This window comes from Glycine soja, chromosome 9, assembly GCF_004193775.1.
Source record: "Glycine soja cultivar W05 chromosome 9, ASM419377v2, whole genome shotgun sequence".
Lineage (NCBI taxonomy): Eukaryota > Viridiplantae > Streptophyta > Magnoliopsida > Fabales > Fabaceae > Glycine > Glycine soja.
This window is the reverse complement of record NC_041010.1, coordinates 374,028-395,963: the sequence shown is the minus strand read 5'-3', so window position 1 is coordinate 395,963 and position 21,936 is coordinate 374,028. Positions and strand designations below refer to the sequence as shown.

Sequence of the window (21,936 nt, the reverse complement as noted above, 5' to 3'; positions counted from 1 at the left end):
TAAATAATGTAAATAGAAAAAATATTATCTGATTTTAAAGAATATTTCTATTTCTCTAGTAGAAGATTTTTTTTTTTCTTATCTTAATTATATCTATCAAATTCTCTTTATTTTATATAAGTTACTTGATCGGCCACCCAATACTAAAGCCTGACAAGTCCAAAAAATATAAAACTAAATTTAAGGCTCCAAAAGTATGTAGGGTGTTACTAGGTGCATCCAACATATTGCTGGTGCACCCAACATTTTTTGAAAATGCCAAAATTACCCTTACACTTTGTGAGAGTGATCCATAAATCTTACGGATCAACTTGATCCGTAAGTCTTTTACGGATCAACTTGATCCGTAAGTCTTTTACGGATCAACTTAAAGACTTACGGATCAAGGATATTTCAGTCTTTTCCCCTTAAGTGCTGAGTGCGGTATAAAAAAGACTTTTTAGAAGGACCAAAAATAATTTTTAAATCGATTGTACGGTCATTTTAAAAAATCAAATTATAAAAAGTCATAACTTTTTAGATCGATTATGTTGACAACCGTTCTAAAAAGATTGCCTATCTTTTGGTAAAAAGATGGCTTATAACACTCTAGAAACACTATTGCATCATGAGGGTGGTCATTATCCTTGTGCATAGGCAGGAAAATAAGAGGAAGACAGGATTTGCATATCATCCCTTCAAGAACACTATCCAAGTCAATAAATAAGACTAAGCTAAAAGATAAAACAAATAACAGAACCAAATTCTACTTTATTGACCGAATACTCTGCCTTGAACTCCTCCTCTCAGGTGTCCAAAATTCATCACCATACACCTCTGATTTATAAGTTTCACAAACTAAGAATAAAATTTGACAACTTCAAATGACTGGAATTGAGAAAAAAAAAATTGAATTGAGAACTGAATAGCAAGCATGAAATTTCTTAAGAATTGAATCGAGAATTACAACATAATTTCTCTCATTTTTTAAAGAAAAGTAGAAAAGTAGCATGACCATAATTTGACAAGATTCCACCTCAGATGGGACAGTTACACAACTGTTAAAGAAATAATAGGCATATGACTGTGAAGGTAGACAGAGACATCCAAAGATGAGGTACGATTCATTTGATATAATCTTTACTTATTACCTAAAACATTAGAGTACTTTTTACAAGTAATTACCCTCTTACTCATCTTTGGAGAATGGAGTTCACCCATAATTTAAGAGAGAAATTTTTACACTGTAATTGTATGACTTATTTTTTTTATTTAATTGGTATATACTAATAGTGTAAATATTTTTTTTATATTTTCAACCCATCATAAAATGTTGTAAACTTGGAGAGCTTTCCCGAACTACTCCACCTGATCATCAGGTTCGACCATTCTGCTAATTTTAAGTAATCAACATGTTAACATCTACAATTTGAAAGAAAATAAAATAGTTATCTTAAATAATCCAGAGTTGGATGTGGGAATTTCCACGCTGTCCGAATCTGAAGTTTAATCTTAATACAAATTCTCCTTTATCGCGATGCTCATTGAATAGAGAAGCAAAGAAACACCAAATCAAAATAAATAGATTCCCAAGAATAAGGAATGGAAACAGCACTCAATCACGTGGGTTTTGTTGGTTTTAATTCATTTTTATTTTGCACTTGTTTTCAGTATTCTGGAGGCAATACAAAAGCCAACGCAGAAGGCTAACACAAAAATTAATTAGCTGTGGATCTAAACTAACAACTAGTTGATGAATAATAGAAGCAAAGTTAAACTCTTCAAACCACATTTACCAAAAAAATCATGATAGTAAGTACACATAGTAATAGTAATAATATTATAATTAACAAGCATTCTCTTGTTATGAGAATATTCACAAAACAAAGCTTAATAGTTACAGTAAACTCTATCTAGAAAAGTTTGCTAGCAAACTCTTGACAATCATTCTCTTCAGGTGAGGATGAAATTGAAGCAGTAAATTGCCTGAGTTCTGAGAGACTCCTACCTAGCTGTAAAGCAACTTTGATTTCAAACAATTCCCCATTTTCTCTTTTATGAGGATCTTGTTCATTTATATTTAGCTCTATGCTCTCTTCCATGAGCTTAAAGAAACCAGTAGTTGTCCTATACATCTCAAACACCATCCCCACTTGCCCCCCATGCTCTAATGTGTTAACAACACTTGCCAAAGCTCCTCCAATAACCCCAAGCATAACAGGCCAAGGTGCATTCACAGAACCCAAAAAAACTGATCCTAAAGCTGCAAGGCCAGTGAGTAGTGGACCAGAAACTGCCAATACCTTGTTGAAGTTCAAGACTTCTTTACCCAACCTCAAGTAGTCTTCCATGTCCTTCTTTCTCAAAACCAGCACAACCTTTCTCATTTCATCTTCCAACCTTGCATCCCATCCATTCTTCCCTTTGAACTTCCCACCAAACTCTTCTTTTTTTAGACACTTTTGCTTCTGTCTAGGCCACCACACTGCTGGCTCCACAGTTTGGGGGAATTTTTCAAGCATTGAGCCCAATAGAGGAAGAGGGTAAGCCCTGTCCAATGCCAACACTTTTTCCATTGCTTCATTGACATCATTCTCACTAGGATTCCCAAGAGAAAGCCTTGTTTGGAGTTCTCTATGAAGCTGCTTGAACAACCTAGCAGCATTTCTCTGCTCCTCTACAAGCTGTGATGGCTGGATTTTGTTCATGACCACAAGTAACCCTGTGGCTGCCATGTAAAGAATTGTGGAGGACACCTTCAAGGCCACAACAGTTGCTCCACTTGAACCAACAGCTGCAAGGCCAACCATGGTTGCAGCTGAGAGAGTAATCATATTAACAGATGTCGTTAGAAGGCAGTTCCAGTTGTCGCGCTGTGCTCCGATGTTCTTATGCATCTCTATTCTTTCTGCTACAATCTCCATAATCACATGAAGCTTAGTAACCTCAGTGGAATTTGGTGTGCTTGTTCTAGGTGCTGTGGAACTCTTGGCGCTGAGATTGGAGCAGTAAGGATTCTCTTTTGCATGAGTTGTGCCGGTGGCTGAAATGTAATTATTTAGATAATTCAATTCTGCCACCAAGTTTTTGTTGGGAGGCCTTGGAGTGGAGACTTTGGTTACCTTAATCTTCGGCACATTGATTGTTGCAGCTATTCTTCTTGAACTGCAATATGAGAAAGAAGAAAATTTGCTTGAATCCATAGTGGTTCCCATGTGCTCTCTAGCTGTATTTTTTATGAAGGCCTTAACTAGTAAATAGTAATGGTTAGGGTGTTTGTGATTGAATTGTGCCACGTTCTCTTATAGAACATACATATACATAAGAAGGTGGAATGTGATTGAGAAATTTTCCCACACGGCTGAATAATTAAGTTGGGAGCATTGAAATCTATGTTTGTCCTTTCATAATTTGGCTGCATCTGCTATGAGTTCTCCCTCCTATGCTGACTTTCAACAGAAATAACGAGTAAAACCTGCAAGGCTGTAATACCAACAAAAAAAATTTGTTAAATAACACAAAACATGCCCTGAAGAAGACTTTAATTAATGACTGTGCAAAAAATGAACCTCTTGTTGAATGTTTTAACTTGCCTTTTTGACAACCAACAACCATAATTATGATAATAATATCTGCAAGAATAAAACGTACATATACCTCCACAAGAAACTAAGTCACATGGTTGTGCTCAATATTTTAGTACGTGGCCTTGCATTTATTTTATTAGAATTTGACAGAGTTTAATAAAGTCCTTTTTTTTTCCTTACATTTATTGCATTCCTTCACGTGGGTCGAGTAAAATTGTTTTTCCATGATTGATAGTGTAGGGTGCCGCGTTTGTTCACTTGTTCACAAGATACGATCACTTTGAAATTAATGCTACATATTTGTCAAGTATAACTCAAAATTGTCACAGGCTTCATTTTCTGACCAGTTCCTCGCATAAATATAATACCTACGCATTGTGATTGTAACTTTTGAGCAACCTTGGTAAAAAAAAAGGCAAAGATTTCTCTCATGTTCACACATCCATCATCTTTTCCCAAGTTGGATACTATACCTCATTTTTCATAGCAAGTAGTTGACTATTTATGTTTGTTATAATTTCATATATTGCCACAAGATATAAAAATATTTACTATATTACATTTTAAGAATAAAATCATTAAAACGTGTGATTTGCAATCAAAATTTGGTTGTTATATTGAAAATGTTTAATTAATTGAAATTATTTCACATTAATTAAATTTTGATGACAATGAAAATGAAAGCATGGATATTATATTTAATACAATCGCATCATGTCTTCACCAAAAAAGAAATTATATCATATCATGTCATACTCTTTCTATTTTCTAAATTGTTTTGTTGAAATTATTGTGTATAAAAAACGATAAGTATATTAGTATGTACTATACTAACTCTAATTTCAAGTCAACAAGTCAACGACCCTATATTTTCGGTATATGTACTTGCTAACATCAATAAGATACCTAACCCAATGCGAAGGTTGTCTTGTCTCAACTTTCGCGTGACTTGAAACAGAGCACGTGCCACATCTTCCTATGAGGCTTCAACAACGCAGATTTTGACAATACAGTATACAGGAATACAAACCCATTGGGAGTTTTGACTTTTGTGCGATGTTTCAATCCCTTCATACCCTGTCTCATAAAAGTGCATAAAATCCTAACGATCCATGATCTATTTATTAGTATATTAGTATGCTTCTCAAATTGTGTTGTTCTGCTGATGAACCTTTAACATATGAATGGTTAAAACTTGAGAAATTATTACTTCAGATTTTCTGTTATGGCGCATCAATTGTTACCATCTAGTTGCTTTTGTTCAACCATATTCATAGGATCAGCTGCATCAAATGACGACAATGATACTGCAAGAAATGAATTTCCTCTAAAATGAATCAAGAATTTTCCAAAATATATTCATCCATTGACAAAATTGTCAAGAACAATGAACTTCTTCATCCTCAGTTATTGCTTTGTCTCCAAAATTTGTTTGATATTTACCCATCTGGATTAAGTATGTATTTAATTTCACATTGAATTCTCTATAATCACGTTAAAATATCAATTAAAAATATCAATTAAAGTGAATTTAGATAAATTTTTCCGTTTTTGATTCTACATTGTGAAATGATTTCTAAATCCATGATTAATTATGAGTTAAAGCATTTTTAGGTAGCTTTTGTATTAAATAAAAGAAATTCTACTAAATTTTACTACTAACTTATTTTTATAATAAAACATCAAACATAAATCACATTGCTTCAAAATTAATTTCATTCAAAATCAATTTGATCATCGTTCATCCATACTCAAATTAACATTCACAAACTTCCATATTCCTAGCACTACAAATTGATCATGTCTAAATAGTCAGACAAACTAAAAGATCTTGCCAACACATTAATTTGAACAGCAGATCTTCTTTTGATTTGTTTTAACTGATGCAAACTACTCTGGAAAGAGTAACAGTGTCCTAGTAATCTTCTTTGCTTCAGGCTTTAATCAATGCCATAGATCGTGCTCGAAGGTTCAAGAATACTCCCCTGAAATAAAATATACACAATGGATGATCTCAATTTAGTTGTTGGTTGCCAAAGGGACTGATCATTAACAAATCAAGAAAGTGGAGGGAAAGACAAACAAAAAACACGTACCAGAAAAATGCTACTAAGCTTTGGAAAACAACACGGAAATGAAGAGGCATGAATTTGTGATTTATCCACCCCACAACAGGCCAGACCTGTAGTTCAATTCGTTGGGGTTAATAAAAATAAAATTGGTCTTCCAGTAAATTCCGTTATTTTCTACATTTGTAATAGAATATTACCGTCCATGATGTATACTGCACTGATAGATAATCCTTCTTAACTTTAGCTTTCACATTCACCCAAGGTTGTCCTGAAATCCACGTTTTCATCATAAACACAACTATACACAACTTACCAACCAAGCATGCCATTTACACCATTTTTAGGATAACTCATTTTTTATTTATTTAATAAGTAAGCAAATAGTTGAAAGGAATATCAGAGTTGGGTACCCTATTTGACACTGATGAGAATTATTCTATTTGTAAATAAAGAAGTTAGATGTTGAAAAATGACTAACCTTCAACAACTAATCCGTAGTAAATCATGAAAAGCAAATTGTTCCAAGGATTGGATGTTAACTGTTCAATCAGAACCTGAAAAAGAAGAATGATTACAAAAGGCTAAGTTATATCAACATCTTTTCTCTCATTTGAATTGAGAGAGGTGGTATAGAAAATAAAATATATTTAATTATAAATAAATTATTGTAAAATATGTTTGGAATGATATTAGTTTTAACAGTTTAAGAATTCAATTCATGCATAGCATTTTGAGTGCAATATAATAGAGCTTGTAAACCCTGCCACTTTTGATAGGATTTGTAAATTATTTCATTTCCAGTGAATTCTTTACTGTTCAGGATTCGTAGTGCTTTAAACACTACTGCATAAATTAGCTGATATTTCAATCTGCAAAAACTGTAAGAATAACAGATTGATGACACAGGTGCCAACCGCAATGCCTGAATTCATGCCTGATAGATATAGTTAAAACAGAAGGTTTGGCATTACCTTCTTAGCCACAGTTTTTGAATCTCTCTTTCCTTTGAAAATTTTATCCAGTATTAAATGAAAAAAGTGTCCAAAGGGTCCAAGATAAGCGGCTCCAAAAATCTGCATGAAATAAACGATTTACATGATTCCTAATGCATAAATATAACAACAAAAAGCACAAGCCACACATAATTATAGTAGTTTAAACATAAATGATTAAGCAAGCAGTATAGCTCATCGGAATGAGCAGCAACATGCTAATTTTTCTTTGTGAAAAAAAAAAAAAACATTTCAGCTTTTGACAATAGAGTTCCAATTTTCTATCACCCCAATCCCCAAAAAGTCCAACCTGAATAGTCTGGCACTCTTCTTCCACACAAATATTAGAAGAATAAAATACACTCCTCTTTGAGATGCTTAAATTACATCATCTTCCCCTTTTATTTTAAAAATTACACTCCCATTTCCAGATAGACCAATTTGCACACATTTTTTTTATAAAGAAAAGTTTGAGTGAGCTGGGTCCCTCGGACTCACCAAGCGTCAGGGCATGCCTCAAGGCTCACTAAGCACTTACAGAGCTACTTATAAATCATCCATCAACAAGATCCTCACATCGGCAATAGGATTTGAATCCACGTCTTTGTGGAATTTGAGTCCAATCCTTACCAACTGGATCAACTTTTGTTCGCTGCATCCATTTTAGTTTATTTTAAAACATTGTGATTAGAGTATTCTTCTTTTCTTTGACCAGGTTGCCATCAATTTGCAGACTTAACAGAATCCATAATGTTTTGATTTGAACACTAGTCCAGTAAACTTTGAAATTTCACTCAGAATCCTCATGTGAATTTTTTTAAAGCCCCATAGTTTTTAGCAGAAATTCAAACCTAATTATTCAAACCAATAATGCTTAGAGCCATAAAAAAAATACAGAAAATATTAATCTTTGAAGGGAGGGCAATTCAAGCATCAGTCAAGTGGACTATAATGTACTCATATTAGAAATTTTGGTTATTATACATTTATACTAGTTGGGTATGACAAGAGTAACATAAATATAAAAGAAAAGAAGCTGACCACTTTGAAAAGAAGTCGTTTGAGTTGAATTTTCTGTATCCCGGTAAGTTTCTGAGACACAACATCGCTGATCGCTGATAGTACCCCTGCAGTGATTACCTAATGTAACCCCAATGAATCGGTGGTCAACGAAAACAAATGCAAAAAAAAAAAAAAACAAATCAAAAAAAGGTAACGGAAATTGAAAGTGTGATGAATTGGATGCAGAAAAAATAGAACCTTGGTTCTCAAAGGGTGTTGCTGGAGCTGTTTGACGTAATTGTTGAGTCCCTTCTTTGCCAAAGAACCCATCTTGACTCAATAACAGCGTCTGAGACTACAACTCGTGTCTAATATTAAACTATTCATTCATGGTTGTTGTCCCAAAATATCTTCATAAAGTGTGAGGAGCCGACATTAACCCACGTGGTTGTTACTTCTTATGCCACTTTCACATTTTACTAATTATTAATTCATTTTTAAGAGAATTTGAATTTTCAGTATTTATACATTGACCCCTCCCTCACGTGCACGACCTGCTCATTCTATAAATAACGTAAAATTTATATAATAATTAAAAACAGTTGAATACTTTCAATCTCATTCGCTCTTCTTCACCGGAAAAAAATAATCTTATTCTCTTCTTCAAATTTACTAAAATTACGTATAACTCAAATAAGTCCCTAATTTTTTTTAAGATTTTATTTAAATCCTTGAAATTAATTCATTTTTCTCTATTTGATTCCTAAACTTGTATTATTATCATTACTTAAGTTCTTGGGTTAGAGACCAAAATGAAAAAAAATAAACTAATTTCAAGAACTTAAATGAAATCTATTTTTTTTAAGATTTATTTGAATTTTTCTTGATTCCAAAACGACTGAATCATGACTGCCATATAAATCCAAAGACTAAATTGCTCAATTGATCTTAAAAACAACATTAAAGTGAGTTGAATTACTCAAGTCTAGTACATGTGCAAGTAAAACAACAGACTTATAAATGGAAACCTCCACCAACATGTAATTTGAATCAGGCATTGACTCTCCTGGCCTCACATTCCTCGTTGAGGCACTTCTTGATGTTCATGTCTGTGCCCCCAGAATCGTATGTTTCCTCAAAACATGATTTTTGGTGAATTTGAGTTGTTCCAGTGTGTGGATCACGGCAAAACTTCACTGGGGTGAGTTGGTTTAAGGATTGTGATGATGGTTTTTTTGTTGATGCAGGAATAGATCGGTGTGTGGTCACTCGGTTACCACTGGGGAGACACTAGCTGTGTATTCAGCACAAGTTGGTGGTGCCAATGCTTATCAAGTGTCAGGTAATTTCACACATTTGGTTATGAACAAAATTTGGATGTCATTACTCATTCTTTAAGTGGTTTTGGTGTTATTTTTTATTAGTCTTAGTTCGGTAATTCGTATAATACAGTAATGGTTTTCGTGAAATGTCATATAGAATACTAAGTTGAAATTTTAATTCTGAGAACTGCATATAAGTATTGTCCTTTTTCCTTTGGTTATTTGGTGTGACAATTATGCTTAGGAGAGCAGTGCATTGTTATGTTCGATCTATTATTACTGCTCAAGAATCTAGTCTTTTTTATATGCTTTTTGAGTTTTTTGTTTTTGTTTTTGTCTTTTGTAATGTGAAGTAAACGCATTTTAGGATGCAGGGTGTTTGAATTTCTTTTTCTTTGTTTTTTCTATTTGTCAGGAACCCCAGCAGATTGTGTCTCTTTGGCTTTATCTGGGGCATTGTTTTCTTGGTCAAAACCTGTTTTGGTAGGTATTGTTGGTATGCACAAAATTCTTACAAATTATCTTTAAGTTAGTAAAATATGTCAAAGATGTCACTACTGAAGGTCCCTAAACAAATCAAGGCACACTTCTATTTAACGGAAGATCTTTTGAATTGTTTAAACTGATGCATACTACTCTGGTAAGACTGTAAACAGTAATCTTCTTTGCTTCAGGCTTTAGTCAATGCCAGAGTTCGTGCTCGAAGGTTCAAGAATATTCCCCCGAAACAAAATACACACACATTATTGATCTCAGTTTAGTTGTTGTTTACCAAAGGGAATGATCATTAACAAGTCATGGAAAGAAAAGTAGAGGGAAAGGCAAACAAAAACCACATACCAGAAAAATGCTGCTAAGCTTTGGAAAACAACACGGAAATGAAGAGGCAAGAATTTGTGATTTATCCACCCCACAACAGGCGAGGTCTGCGGTTCAATTCATTGTTCTAAAGTTAAAAAAAAAAAAATAGTCTTCTAGTAAATTCTGTTATTTTCTACACTTGTAACATAATGTTACCGTCCATGCTGTGTACTGCACTGATGGATAATCCTTCTTATCTTTTGCTTTCACATTCACCCAAGGTTGGCCTGAAATCCACTTTTTTCATCATAAACGCTACTATACACAACTTATTAACCAAGCATGCCATTTACACATCATTTTTAGGATATCTCATTTTTTATTTAATAAGTAAACAAATAGTTGACCAGGAATGCCACAGTTGGGTACCCTATTTTCCACACTGACGAGAATTTTTCTATTTGTCCACACTTTCCACCTATATCTTACTTCCATGTTTCAATATGTAAATAAAGAAGTTAGATGTTAAAAAATGACTAATCTTCAATGTAGAGTTTCAAGTTAAAAAATAAGATGCATGTACATTGGAAATTGAATTTTTATTACTAAGATTTAAGTGACTTAAATGTAAAGTGGAAGATTGTATTTTATTAGATAAACTTTAGTTGAATGAATGCAGTTATTTTTGTTTCAACTTTCAAGAGAACTTATTTATTATAGTGGGTGACAATCTCCACTATAGATAGAGAAGAAAATTAGTGGAGAAACAAAGACATGAAGAGAGCATGTCAGAAAAGAAATTATGAAACAGTCATTTTGTTAAGAGAAAAATGTCTTTGTGTGAGATTGTTATCATTTTTTATAAACATTGAGTGGGGTACTCGAATTTGTAGAGTGATACACTATTTGGTATGGGTTACAATTTTGTAATCATTCTTGTGATAGTGAAATAGTTTTGAGACGATTTCATAGATAGAAATAAAATGTGTTGAATCACGTTAAAATTCTTTTATTTGTTATTATTCCTATGTGTATTCTTACGATCCTTTCTTGATGTAAATAATTTTGTTTATGAAAATATTAATTTTCCAATACTAATCGATAGTAAATTATGAAAAGAAATTTTTTGAAAAAGAAGATATCAACGGTTCAATCAGAACCTGAAAAAAAATCAAAAAAAAATTATTATAAAAGGATAAGTTATAAATATCCTTTTAATATAATATTAATTATTTTTTTCATTTATATCTACTATAATATTAATAATATGAACTAAAAAAAATAAATTAATGGTGATAATGTTTATTTGTAAAATTATTATTTTATTTTATTTATTCATTAATCTTTTTAATTTATGTAAAATAATTTAAGACGATAATTATTATACAAATAAAAAAGTATTTTTTTCAGTTATATCTCTTTATAATACTAATAATGAATAAAAAAAATCTATAAATAAATTAAAGATAATAAAATTAATTTTGTAGAATTATTATTCTCTTTTATTTTTTTTTATTTTTTTAGTGTATGTAACAAAATCTAGAATGACAAGTGACAAATATTAATTGGACGAATGAGTAACACGACTTGTAAACGCTGCCACTTTTGATAGGATACTTGTAAATTATTTCACTTCCAATTAATTCTTTTTAGTTCTGGAGTCGAAGTGCTTCAAACACAAGTGCTGTACTGCATAAGTTAGCTGATATTTCGTGCTGCCAATGAAAAGCAGATTGATGACACAGGTGCCAACTGCGATGCCTGAATTCAGCTCATGATAAATAGATAGATTAAACAGAAGGTTTTGCAGTTTTTCCTTTTTGGCCACAGTTTTTGAATCTCTCTTTCCTTTGAAAATTTTATCCAGTATTAAATGAAAAAAGTGTCCAAAGGGTCCAAGATAAGCGGCTCCAAAAACCTGCATGAAATAAACGATTTATATGATTCCTAATACATAAATATACTATATAACAACAAAAAAGCACTAACCATTCATAACTGTAGTAGTTAAAACATAAAGGTTTATGCAAGCAGAATAGTTCATCAAAATGAGCAGCAACATGTTAACTTTTCTCTTGGTTAAACAAAAAAAAGATCAATTTCAGCATTTTTAAAATCAGCTTTTGACAATAGAGTTCCAATTTTCTATCACCCCAACCCCCATGAAGTCCAACCTGAATAGTCTTATACTTTCTCTTCCACACAAATATTAGAAGAATAAAATACACTCCTCTGGGATACTTAAATTACATCATCTTCCCTTTTTATTTTAAAAATTACACTCCGCTGAGAGATTAAGCGCAAATGCTTTAGTTAATTTATTTTAGTGTAAATGACACTGTTAACTATGAGCAAACCTTGTAACTTGAGTATTTTTCTTTTCTCTTTTCAACCTTTAATTAGATTACTGACAACTAATTTTGGCCACCGATTGCTATCAATTTGCAGACTTAACAGATGCAATGATGTTTTAAACACTAGTCCAGTCAGCTTTGAAATTTCACTCAATCTCCAGTATCATATTTTTTAAAGTCCCAAAGTTTTTACTAGAAATTCAAACCTAATTACCAATAATGCCAAAATCCATAAAAAATAGAGAAAATAAACCCTAAGATATACAGTACACATTGATCTTACAAGGAAGGGCAATTTAAGCATCAGTGATCAACTGGACAGTAGTAGTTTACTCATTTTAGAAATTGAGGTAACTATATATATATTATACTACTTAGGACTTAGGTAGGACAAGAGTAAAATAAATATATATAAAAAAGAAGTAAAAGAAGCTGACCACTTTGAGAAGAAGACGTCTTAATTGAAGTTTCTGTATCCCAGTAAGTTTCTGAGACACAATATCGCTGATTGCTGATAGCACCCCTGCAGCGATTACCTAATTCAACCCAAATGAACCGGTCAACGAATGCAGAAAAAAAAAAAAGTAATGATAAATGCAGAAGAAGAGAAACCTTGATTCTCAAAGGGTGTTGCTGGAGCTGTTTGACCATAATTGTTGAGTCCCTTCTTTGCCAAAGAACCCATCTTGCTCCCACCCTTTGACTGAACAACAGGTAACTGATTCTGGGACTGCAACTCGTGTGAATTATTGTTGTTGTTGTCCCAAAAGGACATTAACAATCCACGTAGTTGGTATGTCACATTCTTCTCACTTCATGGATTTCACTATTTTATAATTTCACTCGTTTTAAGCGAGTGAACATTGAATATGTAAGGGTGTCAACTGAAACAGATGGTGTCATACTCATAATATATAAGTAAGAAATAAGAGTGGGTTTTTAAATTAGATTATCTCAATAACTTAACTAACCCTTGATGATTTTATTCAAACACACGCTTAATATTTATAAGGTATATAAAATAAAATGAGACGAAACAACCTCAATTGACTTTTTTTTTTCAAACCTCTTTTAATAAATAGTCTTTTAATATGTGCAATGCACAAAATAAATATTTTTATTTTCAACATGGAATCACCGAGGTTATGTCATCCCGTTGAATATTTACTTTGAAAAATAATTCTTGAACATTTAGATGCTTATACTTTGAGAGAAATAAAGAGAGATGAAAAATAAGAAATATTGATGAGATGTTTGGATTCCAAATATTTTCGCTCATTTACTTTAAGCCACAAAAGAAAATTATGTGGTTGTGTTTATTTTATCCTGAACAAATAATTTTGACCGTTAGGAATAAAATATAACGGTAAAGATACAAAGAACTGTAAGTTGATATATTGTTGACCATAGAAGGTATATTTAATTATGGTGTGAGTGTGTGTGATGAAGTGCTCAGTGCGTAAAAGTGAAATAAAAAAAAAGTTAAAAATGACTCAGAACTGAAGCGGAAAGAAACATGTTGACAATGGCCAGGGGTGCATTCAAAGGAGAGTATGGCCCTCAAACAAAATTTCTCTGAAAATATAAACCCTCTACTTTTTTATATATAAAAATATTAAATTCAATAAACAATTAACTTAATTTTGTATGATAATTAAAGTTTTATTTGTTTATTTTTATCCATATTTTCTAGATCCTAACTAACGACTAGCTGTAACGATGAAGTTGCAGACTACCATTCAATTTCAAATGATCAAATCCTTTGCAGTTTGCAGCTCCATTTCCCTCTTCACGCGGGTACGTGCTTTAAAGCTAGCTCAAGGTTTCACCGTAATATGTTCTGAAAGAAGAAAAAGAAAAAGATTGGTTTAAAAAGTGTCCAACGATAATCTATAACGAATAAAAAAAACATCAGGAAAACAGCATCTTAATGTTAGTTTTTTTTTTTAATTTGAATTATTGTCATTTTGAAAAACATTTGTTGATTTATCATTTTATTGACTTAAATATATTTTTAATTTTTGTAAAATTAGTGAGTTTCAATTTTTTTTCTTTATTTTCATTCCTCAAAATATTAAAATTTTATTTTTTTTATCCCTTCTATATATTAAGTGACACTTGTTAGTGACTTATGTTTTTAGCGGAAGGTGAATTGCTCCTTTTATACTAATATCCGCTAGCCAATGGTAGAATGTCAACATGTAATACCTTTAAAAAAAATTAGATCCCTATGTTATTTATTTACCTTAGAATAAACTTTTAGATAAAAAAAATAGTGATTAGATTTTTTGAGGGATTAAAATTAGAAAAAACCAACATTTGCTCATTTGATTGAAACTAAAATCAATAGTATAAAATTTTAGAGAGATGAAAAATAAAGAAAAAATTATAAGGACTAAAATTAAAATTAACAAGCTGATTTTACAGAGATTTTTTTAAAAGAGCTTATATTATAGAGATTAAAAAGATATTTTAGTCTATTTTATTTTTAAAATAAAATGTTTTCAAGAATAAAAAAAGTGGTGTGACTATTTGATTTAGAGGAAGGGATGAAATTGTAAAGAAGGAGACGAAAAGTAATAGTCCTTCTGTAGTTTGATTTACAAGAGAAAGAAAGAAATTTTAAAAAGAATATGATTTTTGTTTACCTCTTTACATGTATATTTTATTCTTTTACAGACAATCATGTTTAAAGCACTACACTACTGAACATTAACATTAACTGTTAATAATTCTCTTGGTCGATAATTAAATCTTGGTTGGTTATGTTATGGGATCAGGACCAACCTCTTGGTTGGTTAGGTTATGAGACTATCCCACCAAATTAAAACTTAATAAAGAAAATCTGAATATCAATTGTTCCAAAATTCTAAGTTCAACAAAATCCTTACACGTTGCTATTGCTTAGGGATTTGTTATCAACAATAAGCAATTTGAGAGTTGTTGCGGTTACTTACGTGTTAAAAAAAAAGTTTTCACAACAAAATGATGTCATTTAGGATGGGATTTTGAAGTGGGCAATAAGAGACGAGGATCGCAGATTCGTAGTAGAATTATAATGGGTGGAGAAACGAGTACTTCATGTCATTCGTGTGATCAATAGGAATTTTTATTCGTACTAAAAAGCATTTTCCTTAGAAATATACGTATCTATTGAAAGCAAAACCCATACATCATAACGAGAAAGTGAAACGATCGGATCATAAAGTATTTATAAGAATTTCCTCCTATTCATTCTTCTGGGCACTGTAATTTGGTTTCAAAGTAATTTTTTTAATCTTTAAGATTTATATTTTAATTTTTTTAGTTTTTATAATTTTGAAAGTAATTTTTTTAGTTCTTATAATTTATATTATAATTTTCTTTTAGTCTTTATAGTTTAAAAATAGTTTTTTTAGTTCTTATATTTTATATTTTAATTTCTTCTTAATTTTTACTATCAACATATGATTAATATTATCAATTACAATTAATTATAAAAATATTAGCAAGTAATTCGTAACTAATTTGTTATAAGATAATTTGTAATAAAAAAATAATTGATAATTTATAATTAATTTATAGCTAATTATTTTTATATTTTTTTTTTGTAGTAAGGAGTAAATTAAAGGTAATTAAAATATAAATTATAGGGACTAAAGATACCACTTTCAAATTATATAGATTAAAAGAGAATTAAAATACAAATTATAAAGACTAAAATGAACATTTTTAAATTATAGAGACTAAAAGAGAATTAAAATGTAAATAATAGGGATTAAAAAAACCATTTTCAAACTATAGGAACTAAAAATATAAGAGATATGGACGAAATGAATAATTTAACTTATCATAAAAAAATACAATGATTTATACAATAAAAAATTAAACAAGTAATCAATATCTGCATATTGCATTGACACATTGGTTAATTATTTAAAAGAAAACTCTTGGTTTGTTTTGCCATAAACTTATGTTCAACTTTATTTGACACCATTAAAATTTTTGCTTGATAGCATCTCTTTGAGCTCCCCTTGGTACCCAAGGGTTAATTAATTAAGTAGCTCTGAATGAATAAAATTTCTTGTAGTATAAATCTATTATGTAAAATCCTTTGAATTACGTCTTTATTGGTCTCTACACGTGATAAAATTGGCCAAAGGTGCCATCCCTTTTCTACAATTTCTTGTTACAAAAGATAACCAAGTATAGCGTGCATTGAATGAATTTGTCTTTTTCAACAATGAATAAATTGTTTTCTAAATAGAAAAATATTTGTTTCCAAAGAAGAAGTAAATATTTTTTATCCATGCATATATGAAATGTATAATGCTTTTTCCCCAAGAATGAGCTATTGCGAAGCATCTTCGTTAGTACAGTATTCTTGACACATCAACGTAGAGTTGCCGTTGTTGGCTCTCCGCGCCTCCTTCCCCTGTTACTTTCTCCTTGACTTTTTTTTATTTTATTTTTATTAATGGTCAATCTATAGCACAATTACGTGCGGGATATTATCTTGGTTCAAACTAAAACATGATAAATTGATAATTGTATTTCTGAAATTGAGCTTTGTCGGATCAAAAACTGTGTGCTTGATTTTGCTCCTGAAATATGTAGTGACGGCTAATATTGGCATAAAGATTAGCTTTTAACATTTATTTAGCAACATTTAATTTACTGTTGACATTCATTAACATTTATTTTAATTTTATACACTACCTAAAACCAAATTTCACTCTTAAACTACTTTTCCTCGTTCTTCAAATCTTAATTTGCTCATAAAGTCCACACGCGAGATATTATATTGTCTAACGAAACTACAACTTTTCAAAATTAATCGTGCGGGGCAATTTAAGACGTATTTGGTAAGGCCAAAGAAATTTCAAAGTGAAAGACTATCCAACGGAGCATAAGTAATAGCCAATGCATTGAAGAAGAAAAAAAAAACGTAAAAATATCTGAAATAAAAAAGGAGCTGTCATAGGCTTTGTTGCATGATGCATGCATGCTAATTTTCTTTTGTCTTGCAACTAGCGCAATATTGCAGTGTGGTCTTACTACGTCGCATGTTGAGAGCCAAAACTAGCCACACCAACGAGGCTGGGAATTTTGAACAGAGACTATGTCAATATACAAAAACTGGTCAATCATATTGGGTTTCCTTATTTGATTTTGACCCTTTCGCCTTCCCTTTTGGTTTCAATATAAATACTAACCCCCAACGAATGCATCTAAACACCAAAACCAAAACAAAAAACTATTTTATCATCCACCCCACTGTGTCCTAAACACAAAAAGCAACAACATTACGTATAGAAAAAATAAATAGCTTCAACTAAAACCCTTCATGGCTTCCATACAAACCTCAACCCTAGTTTCTCATTCTTCCTTGTCTTCGAAGAAAATAAATGCCGCAATCCACGTCCCAAATAAACTCCCAAGAGTCGATGTTTCAGCCCCAAAGATACGTACCATAAAGCAAGCTGAGGAATTAAAATCAAAAGACACAACTCCATTATCAGAAAAGAAGAGTTTCAACAGCACAATATCATCACATGATATTGATGAACAACACCATTCTACATACACTAACGCCCTCATTCAACTCTACGCGATCTTGGAAGCTGTAGCTGACAGAGTTGAAATGCACGACAACATTGGCGAGCAACGTAACAACTGGAACACGCTGCTCTTGAACTCCATCAACATGATAACACTCACTGCCACAACCATGGCTGGTGTTGCAGCCACGTGCAGTGAAGGTGCAGGTGCACCTCTTTTGGCTCTGAAGCTATCTTCAGCACTTTTGTTTTCAGCAGCCACTGGGATGTCACTCATCATGAACAAGATCCAACCCTCACAACTCACGGAGGAACAACGCAATGCTTCTAGGTTGTTCAGGAACCTTCAGAGCGAAATCGAAACCGCAATTGCCCTCGGGATTAATAACAATAACCCTACCGAGGAAGATGTGAAGGGTGCAATGGAGAAGGTTTTGGCTCTTGACAAGGCTTTCCCACTTCCTTTGTTAGGAGCCATGCTTGAGAAATTCCCTAAGAAATTTGAACCTGCTGTGTGGTGGCCTTCTAAACCCTACAACGGAAAAGGAAAGTCACAGAGAAAGGGAAACAAAATGAATGGATGGAGTGAAGAACTAGAAATTGAACTGAAAGAGGTTGTAGAAGTGGTGAAGAGAAAAGACATTGAGGACTATGAGAGGCTCGGAAACATGATTTTGAAGATTAACAAGACTTTGGCCATTGCAGGTCCTTTACTCACAGGAATTGCAGCAGCAGGAACTGCATTTATAGGCAATAATAATGGTTATTGGGGAGCATTGGTGCCTCTCATTGCTGGGTCATTGGCTTCAGCTGTTAATAGCTTTGAACATGGAGGGCAAGTAGGTATGATTTTTGAAATGTACAGAGCCTCTGGGGGATTCTTCAAGATGTTGGAAAGTTCTCTTGAATCAACTTTGGAAGAGGAGGATTTAGAGAGAAGGGAAAATGGGGAGCTCTTTGAAATGAAGATGGCTTTGAAGTTGGGAAGAAGTGTGTCACAACTGAGGGAACTTGCTTCTAAATCAGCTTCGTATCGCATGGAAGGAGTTCTTGACATAGACGAATTTGCCAGCAAACTGTTCTGAGAGGAATTACATACATTCAATGATTACGTGTTCTCTCATTCTTTTTGGGCAGTTTTACTTAATTGATATATAAAAGGAACTTAGTTATTACACACTTGTTTTTATGAGAACCAGGATCCAAGGTGTTTTGGTCTTCTACGATATTTGTTTACAGAATTCGTTATTGAAAGTTGGAAACATTTGTATTAGAAAATTTAAATGTTTGACTCCTGCTGCTATATTAGTGATACTGTTGAGCTACGATACACATATACAAAGATTTTTTATAATACTTTTTTTAGTATAATTGTCCATCAGAATATATTTTTTTATATTTCTAATCAATGAAAAGTCATTCTTAAAATATTTTTAATGATAAAATTAACAATTTCTTTAAGTACCAAAATAATAGATAAAATCTCACAACAAAAATTAGAATCAAAAAATAAAAATTGATGTAGAATATTTTCATGTGAAAACCCTTAATTCATTGGGAAATAATCACATCTTATAAGATTAGAGAAATATCTGTACTAACTAAAAAAATTACAACTCTCTTATATTCTAAATATTAGAAGAGAACAGTTATCCACTTTTTATAATAATAGAAAACACACTTCTCTGTAAAATAGAAAAAACACTTAAATAACATGGATGTTTACTAAGAGTATTAGAGAAAAAACTCATTTTTTTTAATTTTGGATAAATTTTTATGGTGTCACATAAAATATGCAAGAATTTTTGTAATTTTTTATTTAATGGTAGAATCCAGATTCTTGAATTTTACTTTAAAAAAATAGTGACTTTTTTTTTCCTCAAGAATTCCTTTAAAAATGTTCTTAACAGTTTATGCAACTGCGTTAATCAATGAGGAGGTTTCAACAACAAAAGATTTTAAACTTTGAAATTTATCACCAAAAGCACTCAAATCTGGTTCCAAATTTAAATCATTCTATCATTTTTCACGGTTCTTTATTTAAAAAAAAAACTGCAGGATCCTGTTGCCGACAAACATACAAGCCACGTGATGGAGACGGTGGCGGCGTTGTGGGCACGACGTAAAAGAGTCATCGCTGGAGGTGGCGGCACGTACGGTGGCCTCAATGATACAGTAATAGCAATGATACAGCAATGGCAGAGACACTTCATCGATCTGTTTTTCCAGCATGCTTTTTGGGTTGTGTAAATATGATTAGTTTTTTTTTTTGTTTTAATATTTTGATTCGTGAAGGTAAAGAAATCTTAATTAATTTAAAGTTTAATAAGAAAAAAAATAAGTAAAATCTAATAAAAATATATTTTTAAATAAAACGAATTTAAAATTATAGCAATTTAATAAATGAATATTTTAAAAAAAATTATATTTTTAAATAGAATAACCATAAGGATAAATAACTCTTACACTCCTTGAATTTTGATGAAATTTCACTTGGTCTCCCTCCATCTTTTCACATTACATTAATTTCCTCAAATCTGCATAACTACGTAAGAAATTAGAAAATTATAAAGATGAAGTAATTTTTCCTAACAATAAAGATGTTGTTGTTCAATCTATTCAATAATTTATTTCTTAATGTTAAAGCTCTTAATTTTTTAGTTTATTCTTATTTAATACAATAAAAATATTTATTATTAGCAACACAAACACAGACTAATCAAAGGATATTATTCTATAAAAATATTTATTCAATAAAAATATTCAATTTACTTTATTTTTATTATAAAATATGTGCACTATACACAAAAATCACTAATCAAAGGAGAAAAGTCTTCTATAAAAGTTTAATTCCAGGAGATAAAATAAGGAATATTTATTCTTATATTATTTCTTGAAATAAAATTATTATAAATTCTCATGTTTGAATCGTATCTGATCAACTTTTCATGGAAATTTAATTTAAAAGTCACCTTCAAACGCGTACGCCTGAATTTTATCATTATAGATATTGTTTTCAAATATTTTTTTTTTTTGGATATACCACCTAGCTTATATATTAAAATAATTTATTTTAATTATTTTTTATTAAATATTTAAATTATATGGTTAAACTTATTTCTCTCGTACTCACACTTTTTCTTAGCACGGTTAAATTTTAACTAATTTTAATTTTAACCACTTATTTAAATTATACAATCAAGATCAACTACGTACTACTCTCAATTCAATTTTGTATTTTGTTAATTGTGACAATTTGCGAGCATAAAATATTTTAGTATTTTTTTGTGTCAATTAATTACAACTACTATTTGTCAATTATGATCATTTTTAACCTTTATTAAAATTAATGACTTAAAAAAAGATTATATATATAAATATAAGTATAACAAAAATGTTTAAATTAAGACTAACTTAGCAAAATAGAGTTAGGGAAGAAATATATTTATTTTATCACAAGTATATTTTTGTTCCCTAACTTCTGGCGCGCATGCTTGAATGAGTAAATAATTTATGTTGTCATACTAGCCCAGTACAAGTTAGCACGAAAGACCAGAACTGAGTCCAAGAGTTGAGATTTGTTTGCACTTTGCATACTCCTTAGTTAGATTCAATGTTAAATAATATTTTGTGTTTGAATTTGATCTGAAAAATACATTTTGAATTTAGAACTCACCTTAATGTATATATACCAGAACCGTTTTTTAATCTTTAATGATATTTTAATTTTTTTCTTTCTGACCAAATTAAGACTAACTTAATTAATAATTATTAATCAATTTGATTGGAGCCAATTAAAAGACACTAAGGAAACAGTCGAGGACTAACATTTCAAAGGATGAACAAAGAATCATTCTTTTTCTTGGATAATATGAAGAAATAAATAATCTGACATGCATTATATATTCCCACTGATGAAAGTTACTCTTTGCCTGCCGGTCTAGGATTCAGCTGGTTTAAAATAAAATAAGGAGATAGTTGTATATCTTAGAAGTTAAAATATAATTATAGTCGTTCATTAATTAAATTTGTGGATAAGTGAGAAATGTTGGAGTAAATTAGACAAATTTAGGTAGAGTCGGATTTAAATATTGGCTAAGTAAGAGTGCTTACTTTAAAATTATTTGTTTACATTGTAGTGATGTTTTTTTTTTCTTTTTATCTTTGGATTCCTATCTAACTATCTACTATGTGAAGAATAAGAAAAAGTTGAATTCTGTATATATTTTTTTTGGTGGATTTTGAAATATTTTTAGGAAGTATGTTATAAGTGTAAAATATTTTTTT

At 31.1% G+C, this 21,936-nt stretch overlaps 2 protein-coding genes and 2 pseudogenes across 2 annotated transcripts; 1 reads left to right on the top strand and 3 right to left on the bottom strand.

Moving 5' to 3' along the window:
* Positions 1-1,777: 1,777 nt before the first annotated feature.
* Positions 1,778-3,277, bottom strand: LOC114367456 (probable F-box protein At4g22030). The gene has a single exon (XM_028324648.1). The coding sequence runs from the start codon at positions 3,192-3,194 to the stop codon at positions 1,893-1,895; it is 1,302 nt and encodes a 433-aa protein (XP_028180449.1). The 5' UTR covers positions 3,195-3,277; the 3' UTR covers positions 1,778-1,892.
* A 1,978-nt stretch (positions 3,278-5,255) lies between these two features.
* Positions 5,256-8,045, bottom strand: LOC114366890 (peroxisomal membrane protein PMP22-like). The gene is made up of 7 exons (XM_028323918.1): positions 7,891-8,045; positions 7,672-7,770; positions 6,610-6,711; positions 6,117-6,192; positions 5,836-5,906; positions 5,663-5,748; positions 5,256-5,551 (listed from the first exon to the last, which is right to left on the bottom strand). Exons 1-7 carry the CDS (start codon positions 7,960-7,962, stop codon positions 5,500-5,502), a joined length of 558 nt encoding a protein of 185 aa, XP_028179719.1. The 5' UTR covers positions 7,963-8,045; the 3' UTR covers positions 5,256-5,499.
* Positions 8,046-11,293: 3,248 nt separating this feature from the next.
* LOC114425620 lies at positions 11,294-12,889 on the bottom strand (annotated as a pseudogene).
* A 4,451-nt stretch (positions 12,890-17,340) lies between these two features.
* Positions 17,341-19,019, top strand: LOC114367589 (annotated as a pseudogene).
* The last annotated feature ends 2,917 nt before the right edge of the window (positions 19,020-21,936 follow it).